General features: G+C 40.5%; 1 protein-coding gene across 2 annotated transcripts in view; it reads right to left on the reverse strand.

Annotated features, from left to right (window-relative positions):
* The window catches only part of slc8a2a (solute carrier family 8 member 2a), a 32,158-nt gene that overhangs the window by 13,205 nt on the left and 8,171 nt on the right, over window positions 1-10,782 (reverse strand). The window contains exons 1-4 of one of the 2 annotated variants that reach the window (XM_080867264.1): window positions 7,816-7,890; window positions 3,277-3,687; window positions 1,826-1,963; window positions 1,426-1,653 (exon numbers count right to left, since the gene is read on the reverse strand). In XM_080867264.1, coding sequence (XP_080723390.1) covers window positions 1,426-1,653; window positions 1,826-1,963; window positions 3,277-3,618 — 708 coding nt within the window. In that variant the 5' untranslated portion in view covers window positions 3,619-3,687; window positions 7,816-7,890. Of the gene's footprint in view, window positions 1-1,425; window positions 1,654-1,825; window positions 1,964-3,276; window positions 3,688-7,815; window positions 7,891-10,782 lie in introns of those variants that run through there. The other variant, XM_080867263.1, reaches the window with a different exon arrangement.

Here is a 10,782-nt window from a genome sequence, read left to right on the forward strand (position 1 = left end):
CTGTACAGTTGTGTACTGTATTTATTCTTATTGTATTCTAATTTTTGCCTCAACTTTTGCACTGTCCACTTCCTGCTGTGACAAAACAAATTTCCCACGTGTGGGACTAATAAAGGTTATCTTATCTTATCTTATCTTAAAACAAATGGCACTAATGTCATACAAATAAAAGTAACAATGCATTAATATTTAAAGTTGCGGGGTGTGAATTCTCACCACTAGATCTCAGCAGACTGCAGATTGAAGTCAACTGAATCCTGTTTTCTTACCTCTCCTTACCTTGCCTCTGGAGGAGGCTGTAAAACTGTGTAAAAAGAGTCCAGTGTGAGCGTATGAGTCAATGACGCTTACTTCTGACTGACGACAGGGATACTGCAGTGAGTTGTTGAAGATATCCTCAACTCTTCCGTCCATAAGTACTGCTGTTTTTGCCACTGCTAGCTGCTTTTAGCCAGTGTTAGTGGAAGTTTCTTTGAAGTGGATCTACCGTTGCTGACTTGGACATTTAGGGAATTCTCTTGTATTATATGAGAATGTAACCAACCCGTGTGCTTTTTGTAATAATCTAGTCTATCATTAGCTGGGGTAATACTGGCTTATAACCAGCTGTTATTGTTGTTTAGCTGGACCGTTGTCAGCTGTACGGAGTCAGAAGCGTCGCACGTCTAATCTGCTGACAAAAGGTAACTGTGATAATATCCGGAATAAATGTGTTGGAGACTTGAATTCATTTCAGGAGATTCCACTCGCATTTATGTTTTTTCATAAAGGGGACCCCTTCTTAGATGAAAAAATATGGGTATGATCCTGTCCGCAAGTGCCGGCACAAACTACAAGTTTGCCTCCACAGAATGCAAACCCCTACGAGTCCTCTTCTCCTCCGCCTATGGCAGTGGTGTCCAAACCCAGGCCTCGAAGGCCGGTGTTCTGCAGGTTTTAGATGTGTCCTTGATCCAACACAGCTGATTTAAATGGCTGAATTACCTCCTCAACATGTTTTGAAGTTCTCCAGAGGCCTGGTAATGAACTAATCATTTGATTCAGGTGTGTTGACCCAGGGAAGGCTCTATAACCTGCAGTACACCGGCCCTCGAGGCCTGGAGTTGGCCAAGCCTGGCCTATGGTGTACGGGCAGTCTCTAGCCATATTCATCCGGTCCTGTGTATTCCACGTGAAGGGCCAACATGGCATTTTCAATGAGTTTTCAATTTGTTGAAAGAAATAATAATACACTAGTCACTGTATATTTATGAGTACAACACATTTTTTCAAGAAAATAATCTCATAAAACCACAAACTTTAAAGAAATACTCATTTTTAAAGTGTGTTTAGTGCAGAGGCTGCATTTCCAAAAATCAACAATAGCACTGTGGCCAGAAGTACATATGTTTTTCAGTTAAAATGTATGCAACCATCAGAACATACCTCTACAATCCCAGGTGAGATGACAGCCAGTATGAGGTAGAGCCAAATGTAGGCATAGATACTCCAGAAAGCCGTTATGAAAAACACCCGGAGGTGTTTGATCTTACGAGACTCTCCGTCAGGGACCACCCACACACACAGACCAATTATCACAAACATATTGAAGGCAGCGCTGCCCACTATGGTGCCCGGGCCGATCTCCCCAGCATGGAAGTTGTGCCCACACACCTGTTAAAGTGAGAAAAAAAGAGTCAATCAAAGCTCATTTGTTAAGCTAACTAGAACCGAATAAGAGCCACGTAACAACTAGAATTCAAAACAGACTCCGAGTGCACATACAGCTCCAGCATTTGTTGTATATGTTACGCATATGTTGCTGCAAATGTAATGAGTTGTGCACCTCAATAACAGAAAGCAGGATCTCAGGTGCGGAGGAGCCCAGTGCCATGAGCGTGAGGTTGGATACAGTCTCATTCCAGATCCGTACCGTTGCGACTGTGGTTTCACCGTTGGGTTTGGTGACGGTCACCACTTTCTCCTGCAGTCACAGAAGTTTGGGAAAATGCCCAAAATGCTTAATTTCAGTTAAGACATATCTGAAATGCCCAAATACATCAGGTTGGAAATCTTATTTACGGTCTGGTACAAAAAACAGCTCATTTGACTGTTGACAGTTTTACTCTTCATAATAACTGCACTGAGGACTGCTTCTCTAATTTCAAAATGCTGTTACATTGTGTAAAATGTAAACTCTAATGACAGTTTTTGAGTCTACTACGGTCCATTTTAAACAAGCTTTGCCACAGACAAGAATCCAGTACTGATTTTTGGCCCCATCCCTTGCGTACATGTATCAATCTTTTTATGATATTAGGTACTAAAGATGATGGATATTCAAAGCCTTCACAATTTTATGTTGAACAATATTCTATTTTTTAACAGATTGGCAAACCTTTATTTAAACTCTACTTCTCTAAAATAGTTTTTCTACACCCAGTCATGTTACTGACCTGTTGCTAGGTCATCTAATAAGTTTAAAACGTTTCTACTGGTTTTGCATGAAACTGTATTCTGCTGTGAACAAAATATGAATTTATAGGATTTGCAAAATCAGGCATTCTGCTTTTACATTTACATGGTGATCCAACATTTTTGGAAGAGGGTGGTAATTTAATTTGTGTAAGGCATAAATTTAGGGGTCTGGCTGCTTTGATTGACAGGTATGCCACCACTTATTTAATAGAATTATCTGTAAAATAATTATCTAGTTGTAGAACAGCCAAGAGATTTGTGCTTTGGTTTTGGTACTGAAATTTAAACTAGCCTGTTATTTAGCACTGATGAGCATGTCTACAGCTTGCTAACCAGGATTACTACCTTTAGCGTCCATTTTTAGCTCCCAGAAAAACAAACAAACTAAGACTGTGATTCAAAAGTGGAATCCAGCAGCAATGGGTGAGGTGACAATGGCTTTGTCCATCTTATACTTACAGTCGATGCTTCAAACACAGTGGGCCTGATACTAGAACTACTTTTGTTTTGGCAACGAGTTAATGTGATAAAATTATTTTTTTAAATTGAAGATTGAAAATTTAAAAATTTATAGTAAATATTTTAAAACTGTTTCTCTTTATTACCTAATTCTCATATCTGTTAATTCATCTAAGGCGACATATACTGGCACTTTACTTTGATATTTAAAAAAATGCAAGCTCAAAGTGCAAACAAAATTTGCCTTTTCCTGATAAAAAGGAGCCAAAACACTCTTCAACTATGAGCAAACACAAAACCCTGATAGTAAAAAATTTAATGGTTGCATTTTTTAATTCCCAATTTTAAGTTCAATAATACCTGCGAGGTAATGACTTCTATAGATGCCATGAAGCGGTCTGCAATGATGGACACACCCAGGAACATGTACATGAGACAGAGGAAATAGATGATTGCCCTCCCTGCCTGCTCCCCCAGTGGAGGGTTGAGTGGTAGCCACACCGGCAGCAGGATGCCGGGTTTACAAACCACAGTGTCAGAACACGTCCGTTTTCCAGAGCCTGAGGTGTTACCAGAGGATTGCGGCAGCTCAGGGTCAGATGCTCGCTCCACAACCTGGGGCTTGAAGGAGGTCCCGGCGTGGCACAGGAGGAGGAACGAGAGGAAGAGGAGGCTGGAAAGGTAAACCGGAGGGGGTCCCATGGTATCCCTGAGTCAGGAAGGGCCTGGGGGTGGGGTTCACTGGGGGAACCGCTGGGTCAAAAGAAACTCCTAGTGAAGCAGAGGAGCACACATTTTTTTGAGAAAGAGAAAATCTTTATCGTATACGATAGTTTACATATCTCACCATGTCTTAGATGGTACATGATAGGCTGGTTCTTATGCCCTGCTTTTCTATTCTGCTCGAGCACTCGAAGCGCTTTATATGACAACAAGCTTCGTACACCCACTAATACACCTTCATACAGACATGCCTAAGTGCTTTCTAGCCAACATTCACACACACACACACACACACACACACACACACACACACACACACACACACACACACACACACACACACACACACACACACACACACACACACACACACTACATTCATCAGGAGCAAGTAGTTTGTCTTTTCGTCCTCGAGTGTCGTGGTCTGGATGCACTATCCAAGAATGTGAACATCAGCATTTAAAGCAATTCTAATGTAAACTATAACAGCAATGGCATGCAAATAAGTACATTTTAAATATGCTCTACATCAGATTACCATAAAAACAACATAAAAACATGGATGCGGCTGCAAGAACAGTTCTGCAGTCTTCACACAAAATTCTAGACACGCTGCTTCATTTCTGGTATTATTATGATCTTTGTGAGCATTTTAAATATTAGACGTGTTTTAGTATCAACTGTCAAAGCTCCTCCCCTTCCCGCATGTTTACTACATGGATAAAAATTGAAGATATGTGCGTGTATCCAACTCTGGACTTTTTCTAAGATTATCCATCTGAATCCAGCACTTTATAGCAGGTCATATGGTCGATGTTGACCTACTAGCAACAGTTTCCTTGCTATCCTCTAAATAATTTGTAATTGATCAGTAATGAAACTGGCTAGTTTTCAGCACTGATGTTTTGTCCAACATTGCGATTGAGAATTGGACTTTCATAACATTAGTTTAAAGCATATCCATATTTTAGTTAACATTTAGTTAGAATTAGGGACGTGTAATGTGGTTCAGACACCAAAAGTGGGGAGGATTTGTATTCAGGTAACCCTGGTCATGAGATTAAGGAGCCACCAGTTGTCTGGGTTCACAGCAATGATCCATTCATTTATTAGTAGAAATGACAGAACAGCATATTGTGAAACATAAAACCAACAGAACAGCAGTCACAAGAGATCTTAGTCTTCACCATCAGACTAGATAAGGACATTTTAATTGAACACATCCAGACTCCTGATGATTCCTGACATCCTGAAACAGCACTTCAGTGAATTCACCAACTCCCCCATGCTGACTTCCAAAACATCAAACCACAACAATACTAAGCACTGATGGAATATTGGATTTGGCTAAACAATGCTATTGACATTGCTGATAAGCGCTTAAGGAGGGAGTGCTGTTAACCCTTCCTGAGTTGCCTCATTGCCGTAATCATGTTCACCTAAAGTCTTGATCCACAACCTCACCAAATTCCTCTCAGACTTGAGTTTTTACTTCAGCCACTGCCTGAGCCACACTCCACTTGGCCTAATGGTTCCCATCAGCTGCTTCGGGAGTTCCACAAACTCAATAAGACTACAGTCCTCTCTTCACCTTAGTGCCCGAGAGATACTACCACAGTTCTAATGACTCAAAAGACTTGCTTTTAACAGGAAGAAAATCTCTGGCAAGAATCCACCAAAGAAAGGAGTCCCGTAAAGCTGTGTCCTCTGCAGCGTCATGCAAAGAAGAGTTAACATGTCATCCCCAAGCTGAAAGTGAAGGAAAGAAACCCTTTACTCCACCAAGGAAAACCCCAACATACAACTTCAGAGTGGACCAGAGTCCAGCTCCTTTTCAGGAAACAATGTCAAGAACCTGAGTTCTGTGTTGAGGTCAAGTCCAACTATTTCTAGCTCTCCACTTAATCAACTAGGTAATGCTTAAACTGCATTCACATTAACGATAAGCAGAATTTTTGACAACAACATATACCGGGCTTGTTTGTTTCCCAATAACCCCACCAATTACTATTGTGCTCTTCACTTACCCTCCATGTATTTCTATGCAGCCAGTAATGTCAGACTGCTGGTTTTCAGTAACTTCACTGATTTAAACCAGAAATAGGAACACAGGCAAAAATGTCACTAACTGTAAAGATGTGCTACCTTCACTTATTGATTGATCACTGAGTCATGATGTTGCAGTCAAGTATTCTAGAGCAGCGGTCCCCAACCTTTTTTGCACCACGGACCAGTTTAATGTCAGACAATATTTTCACGGACCGGCCATTAAGGTGTTGTGGATAAATACAACAAAACAAAATGATACAACTGAGACAAAAACTGTGGTATTTTGTAAGTATAATAATAAACACAAATTCACTGTGTAATTGTGTAACTTTATTAGCAGCGTCCTCCTGAAATGTGCCAACAACATTGAGAGTAACATCCTCCTCTCTGCTCCTTAATGCTCTCTGGTCGCTATGGTAACGCGCAAATATTTATTTCAAAATAAGACACACAACTACAACACGGGAAAAGACCCAGGGAAACAGAGTTAACGATAAAACCCCTGAAAACCATGAATTTCACATCCGAGCCTCAACTCTCGCGGCCCGGTACCAGTCCATGGCACAGGGATTGGAGACCGCTGTTCTAGAATTCTCAAGTTGAAAACAAGTATTTTGGCCATTTCCAACACGTGTTTTTGATTGAAAGGAAGATTAACAATATCAAGCACCACACAGACAAAGTGTAACAGGGAGATTTAGTGTAAGCAGTGAGTCTGAGGGTGTCATAGCAGGGTGGGAGAAAGATTTCAGCCTTTTTTCAGTGCTCCTCTTGATCCCAACGCCTCCACTGCTCTTGCACAGGTGACACTGCACTATTGTGCACTGTGACTTGAAACAGATACTAGGGTGCTGCATCTTTGATGCAGCAGGAGCTCTGCCAGCTCATTATGCAGTTGTGATTCAAAAACACAGCCCTGAGGGCCTGCAGCATCGCATTTCACTTTCCAAGGCCTGCTACGGTTACCTCGACCTCAGACAGAGGGCTACCTTACGCCAGTGGTTGTTGTGGGGGAAACAGGCTCACCAAAAATAACCTCCCCAATAATCATATTTGGACAATAGAACAAAGAACAAAACTGTTTGGCGCAAGTTTGAGCATGACGACAATAACACTACAAACACTCTTTATCTATTTGTTTTACTGTCACATAAAAATTATTTAAAAAAATAATAATCTGAATGCCAGCCCCTTTAAGAAGTCCACTAAATGTAAAAGTGAGAACCAAAGACTTCAATATTTTATATGACCTTTTTAACATTGTGACGAGACATGCTTAAAACATAAACTCAGATTTGTTCAGAATAGTACACGGTGAATTTTGATGATTGGTAGCATGCAACAAAGCCTCAGTGGATAATGAGTGCTAGCTAATCAAGAAGCTGGTACAGGATAAGCTGGATGCATTATTGATCAATGCATTCACCTAAATATAGAAGGATATCTCTTCCTTTCAATCACCTACTCTTTAAGGATCATTCATATGAAGAGCCAAGTGGATTTATGAGTCAGACATTAAGTGCGTGCTTCATAGTCTTTCCACTTCAGGGACTGGGTAAATAGGCAGATAAATTGGCAGACTACTGCTCCTCCCTTCGAGCTGTGCAGCTCTGCAGTGGCACTGATTCAGGTCAACTCTCTGATTTTTCTGGAGGACTGATGTTCACTGGGAACTTTATTGTCTTTTAAGGATTATAAAAAAAACAAGGATAGTGAACAACATAAAGTGCAAAAAAAATGTGGCACTCTCTTCTTACAAGCCTCTCTAATGCCTGGAGTACAGGGGTCCCAGGGTGTTGACAACTCTGTGGTCTCTCTGTCCTCTTCACGCACAGGAACAGTGAGCTGGATGACAGCTCCTCTCCCCTTACGGCCTCCGACACGGCCACTATCTGTCAGCACCACCGATAAGTGATTGCCTGGGGTTATCTTACACTGATAGGAGAGCCAGCAGAAAAAAGAGTTAGCACCTTTAACAGTTTAATATTTCCCGCCTGTATCCTGGCCGTGGGGTATTGTCAGATAAAGGGATGCTCTTTCTGACATGTGGAGCAGTCGGGCATACAGGTGAGTTAAAGATGAATAATTAAAGCATCAATAATACGAAGAAAATGCAATCGGACTTACAGGAGTAATTTCACAGGTGTCCAAAGTCTTCCTGACCACTGGCTATTCTGTGTTAGCGCCAACAACCAAGTGGATGACATGGCTTTCTGCTGTGACTCTAAACCAGTCAGACTCAGAGACAGTGAGGCAGATGGGCGTGTTACTTATTCACCAATGGATTATCTATTACAGTCAAGTTAAGTACTTTGATTACAGTGATCACAGAATTAACACATATATATATATATATATCAAATACTAAGCACTCTTGTCTAAACTAAAAAGAAAACCAAAGACACTTCCTGTCTTGGTCCCGTTTGACATATTCTCCAAAACAGAGACCTGAAACGCACACACAGACCTTCTAATCAGCGATCCATCACTGCAGGAAGAAACTGTGTTGCCCCAACAGCTCAAACATTAACCTATATGCAGATTGACACAGATCAATTTTCCAGGATGTAAGCTCTATGCACAGGTAAACCAATAACACACCGTGTATCAGTTTCACAGCCAGCCAATCATGGCCTGCGATTGCACACAGAGCACAAGCTTACACTCGTCTGTAAAGCGTTTCCTCTGCATTCTAACAACATCTACAGTGAATCACAGACGCACTCACCTGCCGTTCAAGAAAATATCATAATAACTCTCAATGTTAATAGGCAAAATTTACCACTAACAAATAACCAGTTAATACCACAAACATACATCAAAATATACTTTATCTGTAAAATGGTAAATGGCCTGTATTTGTATAGTTCTTTACTAGTCCCTAAGGACCCCAAAGCGCTTTACCTCTGCCCTCTGACCACCACCAGTAGTAGGCAATGGGTGAAGTGTCTTGCCCAAGGACACAACGACCGAGACAGTCCAAACCGGGGCTCAGACCAGCAACCTTCAGATTACAGATGTTAAAGAATCATCTACTTGTTTCCACTGCATCAGATTTTCCAAAGCGCCCTCAGCAAATGTTTAAGCCAGTTTAAAACATGTCACAAACACATTTAGTTATTATAGTCACTAAGTAAAGGACTGAAGAAAATAAGTTTAACACATCAAGTTTAACAGACTGAGCAAGCAGAATGTAGCAGAAAGGTGAGCATATCAGAATAAACTAGACAAAAAGTTCTACTTACTGTTATTAAAAAATGTATTCGCCTTTTTGACAGCCACCTATTAACTGAGAACATTTCTAAACTTAAGATGAGATGTATTCTTGTGTCTCATGCCTTTCAAATATTAATCACCTGCTGCAGATGTTTTTAAGGCAGTTTCTTCTTTTATTGTCCACTTGGAACGTTGCACGAAAGGACTGAAAATGAGTGAGAACACAACCAAATAAAAACTTTCAGAAAGCCTACGAGAGTAATGTAGACAAACTTATACCATCAGGTGTGTCTTACAAAAATCTGCCACGTTTGCTCTAATTATGCATGTATAAATTAAGTACACCAGCTCAATCAGTACCGCTGAGGAATTAAATGTTTTCTGAGAAGTCCATGTGCACGCAGCAGGAGAAAGATAACCCAACTGCTTTACTGTCTTTGTTCCCCAGAAGTCCACCAGGTCAAAATGATCATCAATCTGGACGGCAGCAGTGCAAGCTCGGCTGAACACAAGGTTTAGTTTACAACACGGCGGGCACACTGCCATGCTGTTCAGTTCCTCAAGTGTGGGGATCTACTTTCAACCACGACTCAACTGCATGTCTAACCCATAATGTACAGTCCCATACTGTATTACAACTGACTGCATAACGTCCAAATAATTTCTCATTCAATGTCATTTTGGAACTGATTCTATTTCATCCCATTCACTAAATCCTGTAAATTTAGTCACTGAAATTTCACCATGGGGTGGGGTAGGGTGAGGTGGAGGCAGATGATCCGCTGTGCCGACACCTAACGAGAGCAGCCCGAAGAAGACGGCCACATAGCATTCCAGACTGACATCAGGTAACTTTTTATTGTACTTCAGAACGAGATCGCTGACTGATTTAAGAAATTAGCTCTACAGTTTTACAGGGTCTCTGTGCTTGATTGGGCAAACATATTTTTAACATCTTTTTAAAAATGTCTACATACTTAAACATAAAAAACCCTAATACTTCAGTTCAGTTATATAATGGACATTTGACACTCTGGAGCAGGTAACACTCTGCCATCATTACTACATGGTTGTTATTCAGTTATATACGTGGCTTCACTAACTGTCAGCCAGACTCAGATATTTTGTAGGGTAAAGTTTCTTGTAGACACAAGAAACTTACAACTGGTAACTTGATGAGCTAATGATCTTTTTGTATATATCAGTGCCTGTGACACGGTTTGCATTCATTCACAGAAATTTTATGGAACCACTAGAATATTTTGGGCTGTGGGCATTTTCTGAAAGATAAGTCAGTAAAGATGTACTTCTACTGGCGGCTTTAACACAAATTAAAATGTACTCAACTCTGTAACTCTAATTTATTATTAGTCAAATAATTTAGCTTCTTCTAACACAGACTTGAAGTTGCCATGGTGTGTGTGTGTGTGTGTGTGTGTGTGTGTGTGTGTGTGTGTGTGTGTGTGTGTGTGTGTTTATGATAGAAAGAAAGCAGTGAAAGCCAGATACACAGACTGGGTTAAAACTAGGGCTGAACGATTATGGAAAATAATCTAATTGCGATTTTTTGCCCCAATATTGCGATTGCGATGCGATATGCGATTATTTTTTAAGGTATTTGTCTTCTGTATTATTAAACAAAGACAAGCAATACATCATATAGTATGGCCAATACTATATTACATTAATTTTAAACTGTTCTTTCCTGGAAGACAGACCTCTGTTATGATGACATGAGGTGATGCATGAATTGATGACTGACATTTTTATTTAACTTCTTCAATCACAACAGTATATTTGAACATACACAATAGTTTATTTTTAGCTTACAAACATCTGAGCATAAAGTGCTGACAAGGAACCCTGGTGTAAACATTA

This window comes from Rhamphochromis sp. 'chilingali' (assembly GCF_963969265.1).
Source record: "Rhamphochromis sp. 'chilingali' genome assembly, chromosome: 19".
Taxonomy (NCBI): domain Eukaryota; kingdom Metazoa; phylum Chordata; class Actinopteri; order Cichliformes; family Cichlidae; genus Rhamphochromis; species Rhamphochromis sp. 'chilingali'.